The 24,346-nt window shown below is 37.7% G+C and overlaps 1 protein-coding gene across 2 annotated transcripts in view; it reads right to left on the bottom strand.

Annotated features, from left to right (window-relative positions):
* Window positions 1-2,604: 2,604 nt before the first annotated feature.
* LOC127635573 (band 4.1-like protein 4) overlaps window positions 2,605-24,346 on the bottom strand; it is a 57,540-nt gene continuing 35,798 nt past the window's right edge. Inside the window, exons 7-24 of one of the 2 annotated variants that reach the window (XM_052115698.1) lie at window positions 22,096-22,183; window positions 21,864-21,952; window positions 21,380-21,443; window positions 20,451-20,542; window positions 17,321-17,398; window positions 14,709-14,827; window positions 14,458-14,545; window positions 11,644-11,724; window positions 11,172-11,285; window positions 10,812-10,895; window positions 9,176-9,226; window positions 8,744-8,821; window positions 7,530-7,649; window positions 7,140-7,187; window positions 6,988-7,056; window positions 5,271-5,381; window positions 5,101-5,179; window positions 2,605-3,550 (exon numbers count right to left, since the gene is read on the bottom strand). In XM_052115698.1, the coding sequence (XP_051971658.1) occupies window positions 3,440-3,550; window positions 5,101-5,179; window positions 5,271-5,381; window positions 6,988-7,056; window positions 7,140-7,187; window positions 7,530-7,649; window positions 8,744-8,821; window positions 9,176-9,226; window positions 10,812-10,895; window positions 11,172-11,285; window positions 11,644-11,724; window positions 14,458-14,545; window positions 14,709-14,827; window positions 17,321-17,398; window positions 20,451-20,542; window positions 21,380-21,443; window positions 21,864-21,952; window positions 22,096-22,183 (1,564 nt within the window). In that variant the 3' untranslated portion in view covers window positions 2,605-3,439. The remainder of the gene's footprint in view (window positions 3,551-5,100; window positions 5,180-5,270; window positions 5,382-6,987; window positions 7,057-7,139; window positions 7,188-7,529; window positions 7,650-8,743; window positions 8,822-9,175; window positions 9,227-10,811; window positions 10,896-11,171; window positions 11,286-11,643; window positions 11,725-14,457; window positions 14,546-14,708; window positions 14,828-17,320; window positions 17,399-20,450; window positions 20,543-21,379; window positions 21,444-21,863; window positions 21,953-22,095; window positions 22,184-24,346) is intronic. The other variant, XM_052115699.1, reaches the window with a different exon arrangement.

The raw sequence follows: 24,346 nt of genomic DNA, 5'->3' as shown, positions 1-24,346 counted from the left end.
CCAGAAGCCAAGGTAAACCGAATCAATATACCGCTCAGAAATGCTAACACAAGTGAAAGGCAAGACTTCGCAATGAGGGTGCGAACAAACTGAGTATATATATAGAGGTACATGTGCAATCAGTGTAAGTGAGTGCAGGTGGGCAAGCAGAAAGTCATTCATCATGTGAGGTTGATCTAATGAAGGAGGGAGGAGGGGTCCATAGTTGTTACACTCCCGTCTATTTGAATGGCGAAAGACCAAAATCTCAAATATGGTTGGTCAAAAGTACGATCAAAGAACATATTTCAAATCAGAAATAAAATCTGATAATACTGGAATCATACATTGTGATTCTTTACTTCATATTACGTAAAAACATAAAAAAAAACATCCCGGCTTGTATAGCTAATGCGCATGTGAGCTATAGAGTTGATTGACAGGCGATGTTTGTATCTAAAAGGTGATTGGCTCTTTTACCTGTAAGGCGGGACTTCCTTTCTATATCCGTTGACCGTTGGGCCCTCAGAGCTTCTTGGATGAGTGTTCTATTTCTCCCATTCAATTTAATAGAAGTGGCCCGTCTCTGCTGATAAATCTCGGAGTTTACTTGTGAAATATATATATATATATATATATATATATATATATATATATATATATATATATATATATATATATATATATTTTAAATAAAGTGATAAATAATTAATATGACGTCGTGTACCGATCCTAATGGAAGCGTTCGCAGTCATGCTTGCCTCAGGCGAACGGGACTTCTGTTTGCAAACTATTTATTTTTTGGCGCCAACTGAAAATACGTGCTCTGTCTTTTCTAAAGTTTTTTTTTATTAATGAATATTATTGGGTGTAATGGATTACTAAGTAATTAATCACTGTTATTAAATAACAGTTTCATTGGAAAAAAAAAAAAAATTTTTTAATTTTTTTTTTATTACTGACCATTATTGGGTGTAATGCATTACTACATAATTAATTACTTTAATTACATTTTCATAAAAAGTAAGGGATTACTCTTAATTTTTCTGTCATTTAATTACAGTTATCTCTGATGTAATTGTGTCAAATACTGTATACAATTCTATATAAAACAATAGTGAATTTAAAATCGAAATTTAACATCTAATGTAAAAATGTACGTTTTCTAATTTAATGCAGCCCCTTTAAATTAGTTGGCCTGATCATGATTAATTTATTTCATTTTATATTATTTATATGAAATAATTAAAAGAACAGTTTCCAGTCTATCCTTTTAGAAAGTAATTAGTTCAGACAGAGTAATTAGTATATTAATCTAATTACACTGTAGAAGATGTAATTAGTAGTTAATAATTCATAACGTTTTCAGAGTAACTTACACAACACACGTTTGAAAATTCTTTTGCATATATATTTATGTATTATATTGAAGGTCAAAACGGTGCTGTGTGGTCATTGGTCAATTCAGCATTTCAAACAGCTAATCTGCTTCACCCTGTCTGGGTTTATTTAGCAATATACACAGGCTGACTAAACATTAATCCTTACATAAATGACCAATGAAGTGCATATAGCACCAGGGGAGCATGGCAAAAATAGCGACATCATCTCCAATATGTAATTATTTAAAGTTCACACCAATTTCCACATAATTCTGATATTGTGATAAAAGAAAACAAACCAAATAAAAAAAAGATAATTATGCTTTCCATCTTTAAACCTAGTGAGTTTAATATATTTTGTCCAATATATTCAAGAAATGCACAGTGAAGATGTTAAACTATAGGCTACAGCTTAGTATGAATGTCTCATAAAATTAAAAACGAAAATTCTCTCATCATTTACTCATAATCATGCCATCCCAGATGCACACAAATGAAGATTCTAGAAGAATATTTCAGCTCTGTAGGTCCATACAATGCACGTGAATGGTGACCAGAACTTTTAAGTTAAAAAAATCACATAAAGGCAGCATAAAAGTAATCCATAGGACTCCAGTGGTTTATTCCATGTCTTCATAAGTGATATGATAGGTGTGGGCAAGAAACAGATCAATTATTAAGTAATTTTTTACTATAAATCTCCACTTTCACTTTCACATATTTCTTCATGTTTTTGAAAATTCATATTCTTCGCACGTATCGCCACCTACTGGACAGGGAGGATAATTTTTTGTAAAAAAATAACTTAAATACAGTATTTATCTAACACGCACACCTGTTATATGTTTCAGAAGACATGGATTAAACCACTGGATTACTTTTATGCTGCCATTATGTGCTTTTTGGAGCTTCAAATTTCTGGTCGCCATTTAGTTGCATTATAAGGACCGACAGAGCTGAAATAGTCTTCTAAAAATCTTCATTTGTGCTCTGCAGATGAAAGTCAAACACATCTGGGATAAGTAAATGATGAGAGAAGTTTCATTTATTGGTGAACTGTCCCTTTAATGAGTCAGTTGCAATTAATGTGCCTCCCTGAAACAACTACTAAAGGGAACGGCTGTGCATGGCCACTTGTTCTACATATGATCTTGTTAAAACTTTAGGGAATGAATGAATCTGTCTCTCTGGATCAAACAATTACGCTCACTTAAGAATGCAAATAAAACAACAGTGACTGTGAATGCATCTGGATGTATTTATTGACAAAAACATGTTGTAAATCACAACGCTGAGTTTCCAGCTTTGCTACAGTGATACTTTTTTTGTTTGCTTTTTTTAACAGAAATGACAGGGCTACATTATTGTGCAAAACCAAATATAGAAATACAGCAGCAATACTTCCTACAGCAGAGTTTAATCTAAAATATGAGGACACAATGCACAATAATAATAATAACAATACAAAGCACTGTTTATAATTCCCACATACTCACAAACGTTAATACTGTATTAAAACGTGTTCGAAAAGACTCGTGTTTACGATACTATCACACATAACACCGTAAGACTAGAAAGTGTACGCTATGCCAACAATCCACCATCCTTCATTTGATTGTCAGTCGGAAATTAATCGAATTTTTAAGCGTGCAACGTGGTTGTGCATTACACAAAATCAGTGGTTCAACTGGTTTTGCTCCGGGACTCACACATTACAGTGGACGTCCAGTAATATAACATGGGCTGAATTGGAAAACTGACCATTTTGGATTCAAATTTCAATGGCAATAATTCAATGCACAGAACACACTGATTTCATGTCAAAAAACACAAGACATGGGAGTTTTTTACCCCACCTGTTTAAAAGCCTATTTACGATTGCATGACTCGTTGCATCATTTATCAAGTGACCGTATCAGAACCGCAGCACTACACTTCCAGTGCAGAAACATTCAGATGTATGGCCTGTCCTATGATGAAAGTAGCTTCATAGAGTTTTGATTGGTGATCAGTTGGTCAGGTCTGGGTCGAACTTTTCCCCGCTGTTCCTCCTCCACACGTCTGCTGGGAAAAAACGGTCACGTGTCTGTTTTCACGCGAGATGTGTGTACAGTCTTCACCACCTTGGCGCTGGTTTTCGTGTCGTGTTCGGAGCTCTCAGAGAGGTTGTCTTTGGACCCTTTCGTCTTCTGAAAGGAAAAAACGAAACGCACATTACAGCGTAAGACATGAGTGCGTTTTCTGGTTCAGCATGAGCTAAATCTGCTGAACGAGGTGCCCTACGTTGTGCCAGAGTTGAGTAATAATCCATGAGTTTTAACAGAATAATTGATGCTTTTATAAAATTATTAGCATCACATTTCTGACTTTAAACCTTCTAAAAATGTCCCCATTGACTTCCATTGTAAGTGCATCACTGGAACACACGTGTGCTTTTTTTTTTTTTAAAGTAAAGGAGTGACGAGTCGAAATTAATGCTTGCGGTAATCTACAATACGTGTCAAATGCTGTCTTCTGAGCTGAACCCAGAATATTCCTTTAAAAGTAGCTAATAATAATGTGATAACTTTTTATGAAGTAATCAGTAACATAATCTGTTCATAATTTTAGAGAAGTTATTAGTAATTTTTTTTTGGGAGTTTTTAACATGTTAAAAACTTGCCAAAACTGAACCTATTTACTTTCTTAAAGGGACAGTTCACCCCAATTTTTTTTACATTTCTCTCATCATTTGACATTCCAGATGTGTATGACTTTCCTTCTTCTGCAGAACGCAAATAAAGATTTATAGAAGAAAATTACAGCTCTGTAAATCCATATAGTGCAAGTGAATGGTGACCAGAAAGTTTAAGCTCCGAAAAGCACATAAAGGCAGCATAAAAGTAATCCATAAGACTCCAGTGGTTTAATCCATGTCTTCTGAAGTGATATGATAGGTGTGGGTGAGAAACAAATCAATATTTAAGTCCTTTTTTTGCTTGAAATTAATCTTCCTGCCCAGTAGGGGGCATATACACGAAGAATGTGAATCACCAAAAATACAAGAAGAATGTGAAAGTGCAGCCTGACTGAGCAGGGAAAAGAATTTATAGCAAAAAATTATTTAAATATTGACCTTTTTCTCTCCCACAGCTATCATATCACTTCAGAAGACATGGACTAAACCACTGGAGTCTTATGGATTACTTTTATGCTGCCTTTATGTGCTTTTTGGAGCTTCAAAGTTTTGGTCACCATTCACTTGCATTGTATGGACTTAAATTTTGATCTGTTTCTAATCCACACCTATCATATCACTTCAGAAGACATGAATTAAACCACTGGAGTCTTATGGATTACTTTTATGCTGCCTTTATGTGCTTTTTGGAGCTTCAAAGTTCTGGTCACCATTCACTTGCATTGTATGGACCGACAGAGCTGAAATATTCTTCTAAAAATCTTAATTTGTGTTCTGTGAGTATTTTAATGTTTACAGATTAAACCCCATTGACTTCCATTGTAAGTGTCTCACTGGAACACACATTTGTGCTTTTGTAAAGAAAAGGAGGGACGAGGCGAAATACATTTTTATGCTAATCAACATTATGACACAAATGCTGTCGATTGAACTTAACTTGCATTGAACCCAGAATATTCCTTTATTATTTAAAAATAAATGACTTATATATAAATATGTATGTAAGCATTTGCAGTAATGATAAAGGTGGTCGTGGTTAGGGCAGGTAAAGGGGTGACTGACCTGTGCAGGGTTCGAGCTGGAACCGGGCACATCTGCAGTGCGGGTGACGGGCAGGGGGGGCACCAGATCAGTCCGAGAGCTACAGATGTGAATATGTAGGAAAATAATGAAAAATGGCGAGCTGATCTGTGCACAGTGGTGACTGGGGTACAAATATTACTCTCACTTACTTGACCTCGGAGAGCACCGATCTCTCTCCATCTGAACAGTGGGAGCGTCGATACTGCCGGAAGCTTCGGGGAGAATGTGAATGCCGGATCTTGATCGGGTCACCTTGTGTCCTGAAACGGGATACAGGAAACGGGACTTTGTCTTTTAGCCTTCACAGCAAACTACAAACTTAGCAATCATTGGACTTGAATAAACATCAATAATTAATGATGTCTATATGGACATGTTTACGTTCTGCTCATGCCAAAAATGTAAGGTTTAATATCTCAAAAAGCAAAATAGCACAAATGATGAAATGAAACTTGTATATGTAAACTACCTACTTTCAAAACTTGACATTTAGCACTCTTAAAAAAATAGTTCACCCAAAAATGACAATTCTGATATTATTTACTCACCCTCCTGTGTTCCAAATCTGACTTTCTTCTGTGGCACACGATAGGAGGTATTACGTTAGCCTCAGTCACCATTCACTTTCATGTTTTTTAATTTTTTTCATTAGAAGTGACAACTAAATAAACGCACAAAAATACAGCCACAACATTAAAACCACCTGCCTAATATCGTGTAGGTCCCCCTCGTGCCGCCAAAACAGCGCCAACCCGCATCTCAGAATAGCAGAATTTCCGCTCACTGGATGTTTTATGTTTTTGGCATCATTCGGAGTAAATTCTAGAGACAGCTGTGTGTGTGAAAATCCCAGAAATGCTCAAATCAGCCCGTCTGGCACCAACAATCCTCCATGTGATTATCTAATCAGCCAATCACGTGACAGCAGAGCAGCACATAACATCATGCAGATACGGGTCAGGAGCTTCAGTCAATGTTCACATCAACTTAACTGCATAGAGAGCTATAGTATGCTCCCTTGCTCCCTATTTAGTGAATGACTTCACCTCCAGTGTGCTGTCTGTCAGCACTGGTCTCAGAACAGTTATAGGAGAGCTATAGGATGCTCCCTTGCTCCCTATTTAGTGAATGACTTCACCTCCAGTGTGCTGTCTGTCAGCACTGGTCTCAGCACAGTTTCTGAGTTATCTTATTTTCATCATAACTCCATATAAAGCCCCTGAAAGACACTTTTTTCCTCAATGTGAAACTGCACAGTAAATATGGGATTTGTAATGAAAATCTAGCGCTATTGTCCACTATAGTGGTCATCGTGTTTAACAGCGTGCCGTTTTGTGATAAATCGCTCAGATTTTACAAATGGCACATCGAAGGAAACTAGAGACTCTAATCTTTTGACTCAAACAGATTTCAATGGAATAACTTCATGAGGTTTCTTACCAGATGTAGTTTTGTTGGTGCTTCTCCCCAAGAAAAACTGTGCTGTGATCAGCGCCATGTTGTTTTGCCACAGAGTTTAACCCTTTAATGACAGCCCAGAGTTTTCTGAACTGAGCTCAGTTGGTTTAAATTAATTTAAATTATGCGTTGCATATAGCAAAGCCAAAACAAGACGCACGCGGATGTGCACGAGGATGTGATATATTTTTGTAGCTATCATACAATGAAAGTGAATGGTGACTGAGGCTGTCCGTTTCTAACATTCTGCTAAACATCTCCACGAATGTTCCACTGAAGAAAGAAAGTCATACGGGTTCAGAACAACATGAGGGTGGGTAAATAATGACACAATTTCCATCTTAGGCAGAACGTTTAACAGTGATGTAATTCCATAGGGTTCACAGAGGGCAGTTTGATTCGACTCACTCCACTTTTTTGTATGGAATCTCCTTTAGTTGTTCCTCAGTAAAACCAGACGGATCGACCAGCTCCTTCCTGTACAGAAACATCACAGCATCACTGTATGCTCCATTTACAACCCTGCTCAGAGATTCAATCAGTAAAGATGTTGAACTCACTGTATGTGCTTCCAAAGTTGTTCTTTAGCTTGAACATCAGGGCTGCGTCTTTGATAGAAAATTGGAAAACAAAACATGAAAGCAAACTTCTATCCAAGCTTGTGCTTTCTTTCTATTAAACTACATTTGTAAGTGTGGTTAAGTGTCAAAATTCATTTTTGAGGCCACCTTATTGGTGTAAACTGTATGCATGTTGTGTTTTCATTACATTTTTGTGTATATTAATCTCTTATGGCTCTACACACACACACACACACAAGATTTCACCATCATTGCAATTGCGTACGCAAGAAAGTGACGAAGAGATTTGATTTTGACCACGTGTAATTAATCAACTAAAACACTCAATTAATTCAGACTTTCTGGGGAATGTTCTGGGCAGATGCTTACGATCGTGAGCGGTGTCGTGAGCGCCGATGGTTCGGTTCGTTGGCCGTTTTCTCTTTCTGTCTGCGGAGAACGACTTCCCACTGCGGACCAGAATCCACCACCTCGTTCTCCTGACGAGACCTGCAACATACAGCCATATTTTATTTATCTACAAAAGTCATACCAGCTCACATATTGATATTATGATCAAATCTGTCTGTCTGCCTGTCTGTCTGTCAGTCTGTCTATCTATCTGTCTGTCAATCTATATATCAATCTGTCTGTCTGTCTGTCAGTCTGTCTGTCTATTTGTCTCTGTCAGTCAGTCAGACTGTCTATTTGTCTGTCAGTCTGTCTATCTATCTGTCTGTCTGTCAATCTATATATGAATCTGTCTGTCTGCCTGTCTGTCTGTCACTCTTTATCCGTCCGTCCCTCCATCCATCTATCTGTCTGTCTGTCTGTCTGTCAGTCAGCCTGTCTGTCTGTCAGTCTGTCTATCTATCTGTCAATCTATATATCAATCTGTCTGTCTGTCTATCTATCTGTCAGTCAGTCAGTCTGTCTGTCTATCTGTCTGTCTATTTGTCTGTCTTTAAGTCAGTCAGCCTGTCTGTCTGTCTATTTGTCTGTCAGTCTGTCTATCTATCTGTCTGTCTGTCAATCTATATATCAATCTGTCTGTCTGTCTATCTATCTGTCAGTCAGTCTGTCTGTCTATCTGTCTGTCTATTTGTCTGTCTTTAAGTCAGTCAGCCTGTCTGTCTGTCTATTTGTCTGTCAGTCTGTCTATCTGTCTGTCTGTCAATCTATATATCAATCTGTCTGTCTGTCTATCTATCTGTCAGTCAGTCTGTCTGTCTGTCTATCTGTCTGTCTATTTGTCTGTCTGTCTATCTATCTGTCTGTCTGTCTATTTGTCTGTCTGTCTATCTGTCTGTCTGTCTATCTATCTGTCTGTCTGTCTGTCTATTTCGCCAGTCATTCTGTCTGTCTGTCTATCTGTCTGTCTGTCTGTCTGTCTATTTCGCCAGTCATTCTGTCTGTCTGTCTATCTGTCTGTCTGTCTGTCTAAAGTATCTAGTTGGATTCTGATATGCTCTGCTTTGAAAATATGCATTTTCTTGCAGTTTGTTGATTTTAAATACATTATTTATAATGGATATTTTCAGGTGATTTTCAGACATGACCACTATGACAGCAACTCTGTTCCCCTTTATTGTCTAATTACTCACCGGTTTCTCTTTTTACGATGTTCCCTATTGGAATTCTCCGATTCGCTTCCGCTGCTGGTGTTGCCACGGGAACGTGACCTAAAGAGCCAATTGGGGTCGAAAGGTGACACGAGAGAAAAGAGAGACTGAGTCCTGAAAAAAATCTGTAAAGTTCAAGAAAATACAAAATAAAAATATTCACTTCCTACAATTCACAAGAATGACAAAGTACTTCTGCGTCTCCATGCCAACTTGGATGGCCATGACAAATAATTCACAGGCACAAATGCAAGAGAAATATTGACTAAACACCAAAAACAGCCAACGAGAAACTCAAAGAGACTGAATTAGCGACAGTAAGAAAAATGGGACACATAATATGCTTTATTATTATAGACTATAGTTGTGAAGCAGTTGATATCTAAACAAACAAACAAACAAACAAAAGCGTACCTTCTCCTGTGCTGTTTGTTTGTTTGCTGGTCTTCAGTGCTGTGTCCTCTTCTGTTGAGACAAAACACAAAGTCCAGAAACAAACACTGAGCTCTGAGTATTTAATCATCCTGAGCGATTCTTTCATTGAGATGTTACGACGTTTTGAAGGCCAGAGGCAAATAAATTAAATGCATGTGTTTCCCCAAACATTATGGGCACGTATATCATGCATATGGGAAACTGATAATTCAACATTGTTGCAATCGCGGCTGATGATAGAGGAGTAAATTCCCACGGCAAATTGGTGGTCTGATTTGTGGACCATTTAGAAGGCTATACAGCAGATCATAGGATCTGAGCTGCCAGACCTGGACACTGTGTATGCTAGCCCGACAATATCACCAAGGACCAGACCTGCCCAGGACACCCTGCCATCGGGGAAGCGGTACAGAGCCATCAAGTCCTGCACAAACAGACTAAAGCACAGCTTCTTTCTGAGCTGTAGGTGCCATTACCCCGCTCCCTCAATGCAGCCATAGACTGAACACTAAACAGCCTTTCTTTCCTGTCATCCCACCCCCCATCTGATATGGCACTAATGCCATCTTGCGCTAATTTTAACATTTACATTACATACAATAACAGCTACATTTACAAGCTTCTTCGAGTGTGTTCAAATTGTGCATTAGCTCAACTGATAGAGCATTGCACATTTTCTTTTTACTTATTATAGTATTATAATAATTATAGTTTTATTCACTTGTTTCTACTGATGCTTGGATTTGTACTGTGTAATACTGTTTTCTGTGCTATCTTTGAGGGTTGCCAAACTATATTTTGTTGTGTGGTATACAATGACAATAAAACATCTTATCTATCTTAACTTTTAGTGTCCCGGGACCTCATTCCACCCCCTGTACCTCATCCATTTTTTGGAATTGTGCCCACACCTCTTCCTCAACATTGCTTTCATAAATAGTGTATCACAACAAAAATGCTAAAATTGCAAAAATGTTTTTTTTTGCTATTTTTTTTTATTGATTTTATTTTTATTTCAATTTTCAATTAATTAATTAAATATATATATATATATATATATATATATATATATATATATATATATATATATATATATAATTAATTAATTGAAATAAATAAAATCAATAAAAAAATAACAAAAAAAATAAATAATAATAATAATAATAAAAATATATATATATATTTTAAATTAATTGAAAATTTAAATAAAAAATAAAATCAATAAAAAATTTGCAAAAAATTAATTATATTTTTATATATATATATATATATATATATATATATATATATATATATATATATATATATATATATATATATTTTAAATGAATTAATTGAAAATTGAAATAAAAAATAAAATCAATAAAAAAATTAAAAAAATATATATATATAAAAATAAATAAATAAATAAATAATATATATATATATTATAACTCCTTAATTACCAAAAGTGTATAGGGTCATTAAAAATACGTGTACACATACATATTAACATGCTATTTGTTCCTCAAGGTGCAGCTGATGTTTCAATGATTGACTTGATTTACATTTGACAATGTGGAAGTAAACTATAGCAAGTGTAACACATGAACAGTATGATATGACAGATAGTTACGTCGTGTTGCTTTCTGGTTTCCTTGCACACATTTCTTCTTTTAAACCTTTTAGAACGCTTGTCCCAAAGACTCCCATTGAATTCCTGTAAACACGATTTTTGTTTGCTTTTACACACTAAGGAACGAGTCAAAAATGTTTTTTTTGTGTGGTAATAGAGCTTCAGTTGTTTTAAAGCTGTACACAAAAACTGTTCAGTCACTTTTGTCACAGATGTCCACTAGAGGGGGCAAATGCCCTTCTTTAGATTCAGCACCAATGTACAAAACAAACCTAATGTTCTTATTAAGAGTTCATTAACACTCAAGATCACTTAAAAATGAAAAGATACACAGAACGATGAATATATAACCCCACACACCTGCGTCTGGCGGAGTGAGATGTCTCGTTCTCGTTTCCCCCCGAGGGCGAGCGTCTGTGAGCTTTGGGGAATTTGGGAGATTTGTTCCGCTCGCTGGCCGAGTTATAAAGCCCACTGAGAAACAAAGAGAGGGACACATTAGAGGAGACTTCGAAAAGACAAGTATGCACAGTAATAAATAAATATGCAAACATTATTAGAGCTTAATCTACCCAATGTGAAACCCTGAAATCATCAGTTTCTGGGTGAATTGAACACTAGAGGTGCTACAACAACAACTTTTTGGGAAATGGCAGATTATCAGTTCATAAACACTTACTTTCCATTCAGATCCTCAAACAATACTGTCTGATGACATCTGAACACTTTCACTATAATGCACGACTCATTTTAACATTTGCATGATATAGCCGACTACATATTATCGGATCTTTTGTTATTCAACGCTAAACACAGAATCACAGTTCTGTACCTCTGTGGTGCGTCTTCTTCCCAGGGTGCACTATGTTTGTTGTGTTGGTCTTCTGAATTGCAGTCTGTCTTTGCTTTGGGACTTCGGGAAATACAAAAATAAGGTGTTGAAAGTTACTGAATGAATGCATGGATAAAATTAAATACACTTTATTGAGCCTGCAGGAAACTTTGTCTTGAAATCAAGGTAAAATTAAATAAATAAATAAATAAAACACATTGTCGTAAATAAATAATAGCACATTAATACCACCTAAGCAGTCTCACATTAAAAAGCATAAAGATTTAACAAAAAATGCATTATAAGACAAAGTTGCGGTCCTCAAATCTGATTGGTCGAGAGATGTTCCATGAGAACTGATGTTTCAGTACTCGGACGCTTCACTGTTTGTATCACTCCGCTTGTGTTCATGCGTTTCTAAACTAAAGTGTAAGAGCAGTGCATATGTGTTAAGAGCTATATGTGTCTCTTTCCATTTATTTTTGTGACATTACATATTATATCCAACAGGTGGCAGCAAAAGACCATATTTGTGTGTAATATGAGCCAGGTGATGTGAAGTGAGTCAGCATCAGTCAGTGTTTTCATTCATCAGCACTACGCGATCGCTTGGATTATGACTACACTACTAAAGCTGGGAAATATCTTTAAACGGCTTTAAACAAACAACTTCAGCATTAAGAGTCATCACAGCTGAGAGACACAACAGTAAGGAGGAATTAATTACACAAACTCAATGTGCTTACCTCTTACCGGAGTTTCTATATCGGAGAGGAAATATTGTTAAAAATGGCGGAGGAGATTGCGCTTCCTATAGTGAAAGACTTGCTATCGTGAGATAGGGAGGAATACCCCCGCTTGGTCGGCTATTTTGACACATAGGATGACTTTGACCAAAATTACGTTATCTTCAGAAAGCAACTAACAGACTACAGCATCATCAACAGGTGATTGCACACGCTCCATATCTATGTCACTCTCTCTCTCTCTCTCTCTACACACACACACACACTAACACACACATACACACACACACATTAACACGCACACACGCATACACACTCACACACATACACACATTAACACACACATACACACTCACACACACATTAACACGCACACACGCATACTCACACACACACACACACACTCACGCACACTTGTAGTGTTTCCATGTTTTATGGGGACTTTCCATAGACATAATGGCTTTTATACTGTACAAACTTTATATTCTATTCCCTAAACCTAACCCTACCCCTAAACCTAACCCTCACAGAAAACTTTCTGCATTTTTACATTTTCAAAAAACATAATTTAGTATGATTTATAAGCTGTTTTCCTCATGGGGACCGACAAAATGTCCCCACAAGGTCAAACATTTCGGGTTTTACTATCCTTATGGGGACATTTGGTCCCCACAAAGTGATAAATACACGCTCACACACACACACACACACACACACACACACACACACACACACACACACATTAATACACGACACACACACACACACACACATTAATACACTCACACACACACACACACATTAATACACGCACACACACATACACCCTCACACACACACACTCACATACACACACACACACACACATTAATACAGCACACACACACACACACACATTAATACACTCACACACACATACACATTCACACACACACACACACACATACACACTCACACACTCACATACACACGCACACACACATACACACACTCACATACACACACACATACACACTCACACACACACACTCACATACACACGCACACACACATACACACACTCACATACACACACACATACACACTCACACACACACTCACACACACACACACACACACACACACACACACACACACACACACACATTAATACACGCACACACACATACACCCTCACACACACACACTCACATACACACACACACATTAATACACGCACACACACACACACACACACACATTAATACACTCACACACACACACACACATTCACACACACACATACACACTCACACACACTCACATACACACGCACACACACATACACACACTCACATACACACTCACACACACACACACATACACACTCACATACACACACACACACACATACACACACACACACTCACACACACACACACATTAATACACGCACACACACACACACATACACACTCACATACACACACACACTCACACACACACACACATTAATACACGCACACACACACACTACACACACACACACACACGCATACACACTCACACACACACACATACACACTCACACATACACACTCACTCACACACACATACACACACACACACACATAGATTCACACACACATACACACACACACACACACATCACACACATACACATACATACATTCACACACACACATTCACACACACATCACACACACAGCAGATTCTGATCCGTCGCGTAATAAAGTAGTTTGATGCACAAATGTGTTTTTTTAAGACCGTACTCAGGTTTTCCAAATTTTTTTTAATGTACTTGTTAATTGAACTGTTGTAAATAAGCAACATCAAACTCGCAATCGTGCTATATATCCCTATATCAGCACTGCTGTGATTCGGCTGCAGGACGAGTGCTGTAGGTAATCACAGCAGTGCTGATATAGGGCCATACAGCACGATTGCGAGTGTGATATTGCTTAAATATATTTTTGTCTATATTTATACCCCCTAAGGAATTTAAGAAGAAGTCTCGTGACTTCTGAGCAGCTACAAAGACACAATACTCAATAAAAGAGAGCAATACCTCTTCACTGGTGACAGTGCTGTCATTTTGCTCTGGACTTCACTCGTATTCTCCATCTTTGTGATCGTCTGGCCTCCATTGTTCCGTCCTAAAGCACAAATTGAGCCGAAGACATCTAACGTTACTGTCTGCATTCAGTTATCCAGAACAACTAGCTGAGATGCCAGCATGCCAGTATGAATGCCACGTCTTGTGCTGTGTGTGCTGCCATAACATGGACCTGTAACATGATTACGGTTAGTCCCACTCACCTGCAGGGATGTTCTGTGTGCTTCTCTTCGGGTAGGTCTTACTGCGGGTTCTGATCACCTGCAGGTCTGCTCGAGGTACAGTTACAGACTCTCGTCCAATCTGCATCGCAGTCTTTCCACTGGGGACAGAGACAGGCAACTTCATTATGAATAAATCATACCTACATAATACCTTAAAGGGACAGTTCACCCAAAAATGAAAATTTTCTCATTATTCACTCACCCTCATGATGTCACAGGTGCGTATGACTTTCTTTCATCAGCAGGACACATTTGAAGAAAAACGGAAATATTGCAGCTCAGACGGTCCTTATAATGCAAGTGGATGGTGATCAAAGATTTGAAGCTCCAAAAATCACAGACAGTCAGCATAAATGTCATCCATTTGACTCCAGCGGTTAAATTCATGTCTTCTAAAGCGATACGATCACAATATTTAAGCACACAAGAACGCTGAGGTCACACGTATGACGCATTAGTATGTTTTTCTCATGGTTGAGACATCCAAACGCACACAAACGCACCATTGTGAGTAAAGAAACCGACAATGACAGCTCTAAACCAAAACCAACGATGTTTCTGTACAGTGTTCCTCCTTCTCACTTGTAAACAACGCTGCTCTTCCGGATGTGTCGCACGTCCAACGTGATTACATCACACGGCCATAACGCTGCCAACAGGAAGTAATGCTTCAAAGATAAAAAGTACTTAAATATTGGTCTTTTTAACACCAAAAGTGATCGTGCCACATTAATTTAAGCACCAAAGTCGTATGGATGACATTTATGCAGACTGTCTGGGATTTTTAGAGCTTCAAATGTCTGATCACCATCCATTTGCATTATAAGGACCGTCTGAGCTGAGATATTTCTCTATTTTTCTTCAAATGTGTCCTGCTGATGAAAGAAAGTCATATACACCAGTGACATCATGAGGGAGAGTAAATAAAGAGAGAATGTTCATTTTTGGGGTGAACTGTCCCTTTAACAAATAACACATGCTTCTCTATCTCTATACACATGAGTTTTAACCAAATCAGTATATTTAAATAGTCTTGCTCGGATGCTGTTCATTGGCAAAAGGACAAAATAAAATGGACAGTTCTGACACTATTTGAATTCTGATTGGATGAATCACAAATAAAAAAAAAAACATTTAAAAATAACTATAAATGCACACCTGGCATTGCACATTCATTTTAAGTTCATGAAAATGAACTATATTACTTACAAATGGTTTATTCAGATGATTAATAATAACAAATTGATATGCTAATTAAATAGTTGTCTTCATCATATTACTGTACTCTCAAGTCTGTGCATTTGGCATTATTTTAATGTCCATTAGTATTATATCTGTGTGACTTAACCCTTTAAACACCTATCAAATCAAATAAATGTATTTATGAATTCACTTATTTCAATAACACTATATTCTTTATCCACTGCTAAACGGCCAGCCATAAGATTCAAATGATAAAGCAAATACAATTCATATATATATATATATATATATATATATATATATATATATATATATATATATATATATATAACCTTTATATAATATATACTGTATAAATTAGGATCGATTTAATATTTTCATAATTAATCCTACAGTTTTTCGGCGATTAATCGCAATTAAATCATTGTACATGTTACATTGCAACATTTAAAAAAATCTTCATAAACAATTTAATTGATACTTTGTTCCAAAGAACTTGGCTAGTCATAATTTATTTGAATAATTTTAATATGCACATGTTAAAATGTGTTTTTGTTTAGTTTTTTTCATGGATAGAGTTAATTTAGTACATGTATACCTGCCATAAAAATCAGTGGTTGTATTTACAATTTGGGTTTTCCAGTGGACTTTATTTAATAATAGGATCAAATGTGCATATTTAATTGACATCAATCTTTATTGGCAAGAGAAACTTAAGTGTACAGTGCCAATGCATTATTAGACACTTTACATACAGATATAAAACATTCAATGTTGACGTTTAAAATCTCAAAACTACTATTTTCTCTGACTGCCGTTCAGTGTCTACAAGTATACCTGACAGTAGCTTGCTCTATTGGGCACACGCTGGGTCTCTCTCACAGTTTGAAAGTGAGTGAGCATTTTCGGGTGATGCAAAGAGATATGGTAGCTTGCCCGTATCTCTCGCACCTCTGGTTCACAGCTTGCGGGTGAAGTCTCCACGCTCACTACAGTCGGGACATTCGTTGTGTGTACTGAATAAGCGTGCACTCAGTTTCTGTATTAGGATGTGCAGTTGAGTGGAGCATGTACCTCCTGAAAATGTATCTATGCCAGTTTTAGCCACAGAAAGTGGGGAAAAACATTAGTGAACTTTTGCATTAGTGAAGTGCCTGGGTTTGTTTCTGGCAGGCAGCATATGCCCTAATTCCGCCCCCCTCCCTAACCGGAGCCTGTAGGTTGAGTAGCCTGCCAGGAACAACTCGGGGCAACTTTCTCCTGTCGTGTGAAGTTTCAGGAAGTAAAAAACGGATACTGCATTCATTGCATACATTTTTTTAACGTGATAAACAACAAATATGAATCGCAGAAATGAACGAATATAAATATACAAAATGTGTACTAACCTGTAGCGATGTTTCGAGCCCAGGGAGCTGAATTTAGAGAGTTTCCTCGTCAATGAATTAGACTCATTTTCTGGCATTCTGTAAATGATAGAACAGTTTAAATAGAGCAAATAGACAAACATAAAAACACGTCACATAATGCCACTTCGTTATAATCATTTCGTACAATTCTTCTATTTTTATTTTATTTCATCTAATTTTCTCCCCAATTTGGTCCTCGTGGTGTCACGGTTACTCGCCTCAATCCGGGTGGCGGAGGACGAGTCTCAGTTGCCTCCGCTTCTGAGACCGTCAATCCGCGCATCTGATCACGTGACTCGTTGTTCATGACACCGCGGAGACTCACAGCATGTGGAGGCTCATGCTACTCTCCATGATCCACACACAACTCACCACACGCCCCATTGAGAGAACCACTAATCACCACCACAAGGAGGTTACCCCATGTGACTCTACCCTCCCTAGCAACCGGCCAATTTGGTTGCTTAGGAGACCTGACTGGAGTCCTAAGAAAAAAGTATTTTTCCAAAAATCTGTTATTTAGACGCGTATTTTAATGAGGTTAATTACAAAGCTTTTCTCTCATTAAAATGCAAAAGCTTTGAAAGTGTAACTGGGAACACACACCAACCGGCAGACAAATTTAAAGCCACAACATAATGACAGATTTGAATAAAACGCAGGCATGTGGTATTCTGTCTAATTCTACAGTGCAGATGTTCGTGCTGCATAAAACGTTCAGAGATTGCTGTGAATATGACTGCTATGATGATAAAACATGATTTGGCATGTTTTTAAAACTTAGACCTGCTAAGTCCTGCACCCCGACTGGAGTCCCTCCTTCACCAATTATCAATAATTTGTTCTTATTCGACCTCTTTGACTCGTAAAGTTTCAGTATGTTTGGAGGTGTAACGTGTGTCAATCTTTCTCCTGTTGCTCTTTGTGATTCCTGAAGCAACTTGAGTTTCACACGCGGATTACCAGCAGAAATCCCCGTCCTTGTGTGTTGTGAGCGCGGTAAAGCTCTTTGGGGAGTGAAGTAACACTGTTCTAATTATATAAACACCAGGGACAGGGGAAGGATTGCACGGTATTCCCCAAAAGCTTTCCTTGAAAATAGAAGTCTCATTAAAGCTTGAGGAATGTGAAGGGCCCTTCAGTTCACAGTGTTTCTCTGTGAGATCAAACAGGATGAAGTATAATGCATCAAGTTTGGTCTTTCTGCACAAATATTTTTTTAGTGAGGATTAAGATCCTTTAAAAGTGCACGAAACTTCACGCTAATGCACTTATAATGAGTGTAATGTACTTTAAGGAGCTATTTTTTTTACAGAAAATGTACGCAATTTACCCGAATTCACCCTGTAACCAGATTGATTCTGCAATATTCTATCATATTGTTTACTTTAATAAAACTGGTTATCTTACGTTACCCCATGAAGCACATTTGTAGTTTACCGGACAATAACTTGGAGGGTAATACCATGGTACTGAAAGATTACCTTATTTATATACCATGGAATTAACAGGTACATTCACTTATTATTATGGTATTTCCAGGATACATATCCAAAAATCATTGTAATTCCATAGTACTTGCCATGGTATATGTTCCAAAAATATGGTATTAATATAGTATCTCCATAAATACACAGTAGTATTACACAGGTACATGTCCACGAAACATGGTATTACCACAGTACATTTCCAAAACTACTGCATTACCGCAGTAAATGGCCAAAAACACGGCACGTGACCAAACGAACATGGCGTTGCCGCAGTAAATGGCCAAAAACACGGCACGTGACCAAACGAACATGGCGTTGCCGCAGTAAATGGCCAAAAACACGGCACGTGACCAAACGAACATGGCGTTGCCGCAGTAAATGGCCAAAAACACGGCACGTGACCAAACGAACATGGCGTTGCCGCAGTAAATGGCCAAAAACACGGCACGTGACCAAACGAACATGGCGTTGCCGCAGTAAATGGCCAAAAACACGGCACGTGACCAAACGAACATGGCGTTGCCGCAGTAAATGGCCAAAAACACGGCACGTGACCAAACGAACATGGCGTTGCCGCAGTAAATGGCCAAAAACACGGCACGTGACTAAACGAACATGGCGTTGCCGCAGTAAATGGCCAAAAACACGGCACGTGACCAAAAAAGCATGGCTTTGCCACAGCAAATGGCCAAAAACACGGCACGTGACCAAAAAAGCATGGCTTTGCCACAGTAAATGGCCAAAAACACGGCACGTGACCAAACGAACATGGCGTTGCCGCAGTAAATGGCCAAAAACACGGCACGTGACCAAACGAACATGGCGTTGCCGCAGTAAATGGCCAAAAACACGGCACGTGACCAAACGAACATGGCGTTGCCGCAGTAAATGGCCAAAAACACGCACGCGTGACCAAACGAACATGGCGCTGCCGCAGTAAATGGCCAAAAACACGGCACGTGACCAAACGAACATGGCGTTGCCGCATTAAATGGCCAAAAACACGGCACGTGACCAAACGAACATGGCGTTGCCGCAGTAAATGGCCAAAAACACGTGACCAAAAAAGCATGGCTTTGCCACAGTAAATGGCCAAAAACACGGCACGTGACCAAACGAACATGGCGTTGCCGCAGTAAATGGCCAAAAACACGGCACGTGACCAAACGAACATGGCGTTGCCGCAGTAAATGGCCAAAAACACGGCACGTGACCAAACGAACATGGCGTTGCCACAGCAAATGGCCAAAAACACGGCACATGACCAAAAAAGCATGGCTTTGCCGCAGTAAATGGCCAAAAACACGGCACGTGACCAAACGAACATGGCGTTGCCGCAGCAAATGGCCAAAAACACGGCACATGACCAAAAAAGCATGGCGTTGCCGCAGCAAATGGCCAAAAACACGGCACATGACCAAAAAATCATGGCATTGCCACAGCAAATGGCCAAAAACACGGCACATGACCAAACAAACATATGACATTATTATCATACATGCAAAAAAAAATCATGATTTAACATAGTATATGTCCAAAAAAACATAGTAAATTGCCAAAGAACATGGTAATAATAAGACATTGCAATACCGATACCAGAAAGTGTAAGTTGTCTTTACCTGAAGAAGGTGTGATGCTCCACACAACACTTCCAGAGATTCTTACACGCCGTCTTACTGGGAGCATCAAAAAAGAATGAAGTTTCATTACACTGTGAAAAAAGAAAAAAGAGAAAATGTGTTATAGATGTCTATATTGTGCTTCATGTTAAATGTTGAACCTCATAACCCCGATGTGCTGTCATTAGTCTGTTCTCACGAGATTAAATGGGTCGTTAAAGGCAGAGCCCCACGATTAATCGGCCCCTGGAGGAGAGGCTTTATACACACTTTCAAGGGAATCTCACGAGGGGCTTAAAGGCCGTCATAACACTCGATCAATAATGGGATTTTCATTGACTCCACTAAGAATTTTCCTTTGTGTGTTGAATAGTTCTCACATGGAATTTTCCACACAGAGCTCATGATTGCTGCAAATGGATGTAACGAAAGCACCTGCAATGACATGTTTTGGAAATACATGTACAAGTTTAAATATCTCATTTTTCTGCTTGCTTTGAAAAGGAATAAAGGTGGGGGTCTGGGTATCTCAGCGAGTGTGCTGAGTGACTCCAGTCAGGTCTCCTAAGCAACCAAATTCTCCCGGTTGCTAGGGAGGGTAGAGTCACATGGGGTAACCTCCTCGTGGTGGTGATTAGTGGTTCTCTCAATGGGGTGTGTGGTGAGTTGTGCGTGGATCGTGGCGAGTAGCATGAGCCTCCACATGCTGTGAGTCTCCGCGGTGTCATGCACAACGAGTCACATGATCAGATGCGCGGATTGACGTCTCAGAAGCGGAGGCAACTGTGAATCGTCCTCCAGCACCCGGATTGAGGCGAGTAACCGCGCTACCACGAGGACCTACTAAGTCGCGGGCATTCCAAATTGGGGAGAAAAGGGGATAAAAAAATCTAAATATTTTGTGTCATTATAGTGAATATTTTACTTACATCTCTGCCCATAACCCGCAGCTCAAATTGCGTCTCCTTGAAATATACTTTTGTAATTCTTGGCCTGAAACATCACACATTAAAAAGACTTTAGATTTATTAAATTAGGTTGTATAATAATAAAAAAAAATATATATATATATATATATATATATATATATATATATATATATATATATAAAAATTATATTATATTATAATTAATAATAATTAAAAATATATATAACAATAATAATAATAATTATTATTATTAATAATAACAATAAGTATATATATTTTTTAATTATTATGAATAATAATAATATTATTAATATTAATAATAATTATATATATATATATATATATATATATATATATATATATATATATATATATATATATATAATTATTTAATACAAAAGTAATATATTATAATTAAAATAAAAAATATTATAATTAAATTAAATAATAAAGCAGGTAAAAAATGTTGTAAATGTAAACCCACCAGAAATATTTGCCGACTTGTGTTTTATTTTTGAAAACAACAACTGCAACAGGCGTCAGTCCCAGAAAGTATTCAGACTGTTTTTCACCCTAAAAACATGCATGCAAAATATGCATTTAAAGCTTTAAATAATGAATACAGAAGATAAATACAGTTATGGACTTTAATACCACAGAAATAAAATAAAACTTCAAATATAACAACAGAGATTCAAGTGAACTGAAGATCTTACAAACACAGGGTGCAGGTCGACTCCGTACATTTCCAGTGTTTTGGCGATTCCCAAATAATTTTGTTCAGCTTCTGCGGGCACCTGACCCCTGCACACAGAGGTCCCGTTATTGAACACAAAACTTAGAAGAGAAACAATCATAATGCATATCGCAATAATCAAAGACATACCTAAACAACGCTGTAAACAATTTTTGACTTGATCTCACTCTTAAAATTGACGGGCTGATTTACTCATTTTAAATATGTTTTGGACCTCTAAAACCAGTTCATGTAGATGTTCCCATCTGAAGCACATTCTGACAAAACTTGTATTAAGTGCAAGACACACATATAACTCCTTCAGGAACAATCCTTCAAATATGAATCATTAACTCACGCATTTATCCAGAAATATTTGAACGTAAATTTGAGCATTTCTTCAAACTCCTTTAAGAAATCAGTGATTTGTAAAGTGTGTTTTTCACAGACTGATTAACCGACACATTCCAGTGAGGTCAAACGAAAACCAGCGGTTAAAGAAACCCACTAATGCAGAAGCATTGAGGCAGGCACAGAATGTAAACACTGATTCAGATGAGATGAAACTTTATTGATCCCACAGGGGACATTCAGGCGGGACACCGAGGGTAACATGCACATATACGGTTATGTTCATAGGCTCAGACACCAGTTTGATTATGACTATTTACTAAATGATGCAAAGCATCGTGACATTTCAAATTCACACATGATTTCATTAGATGCAATGTCATTTTTATGCATGATACATCATTATTTTTTAATGCTCTTTTACACCCTAAAAGAGTGTATCTCATGACCCCCCCAAAACAAAGCAAAACTAAACAAGAAATGATAATTTGCATTAAGAAAATTAAGCCTATTTTTATTTTTTTGCATTGCAACATTATTTTCATGGCAATTAAACACATTTCCATCCATATTTCTAGGCTTTAATTTTCAAGAAATTCAGACATGATTTGATTAGACACTATGTACATTTTTTGCATGATACATATTGATATTTAATGCACGTTTACACCCTAAAAGAGAGAATCTCATGACCCCCACCCCCAAAAAATCCAAAACAAAACAAAAAATTATATTTTGCATGAAAGAAAATAAATACTCTTTTTTTTCTTTGCACTGCAACATTATTTTCATGGCAATTAAATGTAATTTCTTTATGCAAAACATCATTTTTTGTATATTTTGGCGAGAAATTCGGACATGATTTGATTAGACACTATGTACATTTTTTGCATGATACATTTTGATATTTAATGCACGTTTACACCCTAAAAGAGAGAATCGCATGACCCCCACCCCCCAAAAAAAGCTTATTTTTATTTTTTTGCATTGCAACATTATTTTCATGGCAATTAAACACATTTCCATCCATTTTTTCTAGGCTTTAATATCTTTATGCACAACATCATTTTTATTATATTTTGGCGAGAAATTCGGACATGATTTGATTAGACACTATGTAAATTTTTTGCATGATACATATTGATATTTAATGCACGTTTACACCCTAAAAGAGAGAATCTTATGAAAAAACTATAATTTGCATTAAGAAAAAGAAGCCTATATTTATTTTTTTGCATTGAAACATTATTTTCATGGCAATTAAATGTCATTTCTTTATGCAAAACATCATTTTTATTATATGATGGCGTGAAATGTGACCTGGACATGTTCATGAGATTCACCATGCTTTATAAGCAGTGTCTGGTAATACTCAAACACATGCTGATGTGTGATCACCGCTCATTCGCCGGCCGTCTCGTGCTCCTGTGTTCACGAGTCGCCCCATCAGGCCCAGCAGGGAGGATCACATATGTGTGAATGCATTAAGGATTCCTCTCACAGAGCAGACTGGCACAGGGTGGGCGAGTGGGCAGGGTGGGGCCCGGGTGATTGTAGATGTTCTTTTATAAAGTGTCGAGCCCCATCAATTGCAGCCACCCCTGGGACTTAACCACATTCAGCCCTTTCATTTGGCCCCTGTGCGTGCGTGTGGCTGCATATTGCCTCCTAATCGTTGCAGCGTTTATTGTGCACAGCAAATCTGGTGCAGTGTGAGAAACATCACAGAAATGAGTTCAAATCACCCATGATCCTTTTGTTCTGACACTAAGAGAGTTTTCCATATGCTTGCACTCTCTTTGTCTACGGCTATGTGTGGAATGGAATACCAGAATGGGGGGCTGTTTTATGCCAAGCACCCCTAAATATGTCGATCCCCT

Source organism: Xyrauchen texanus, chromosome 43 (genome assembly GCF_025860055.1).
Source record: "Xyrauchen texanus isolate HMW12.3.18 chromosome 43, RBS_HiC_50CHRs, whole genome shotgun sequence".
Lineage (NCBI taxonomy): Eukaryota > Metazoa > Chordata > Actinopteri > Cypriniformes > Catostomidae > Xyrauchen > Xyrauchen texanus.
Note: the sequence above shows the minus strand (reverse complement) of the source record. Positions and strands in the feature narration are given on the sequence as shown.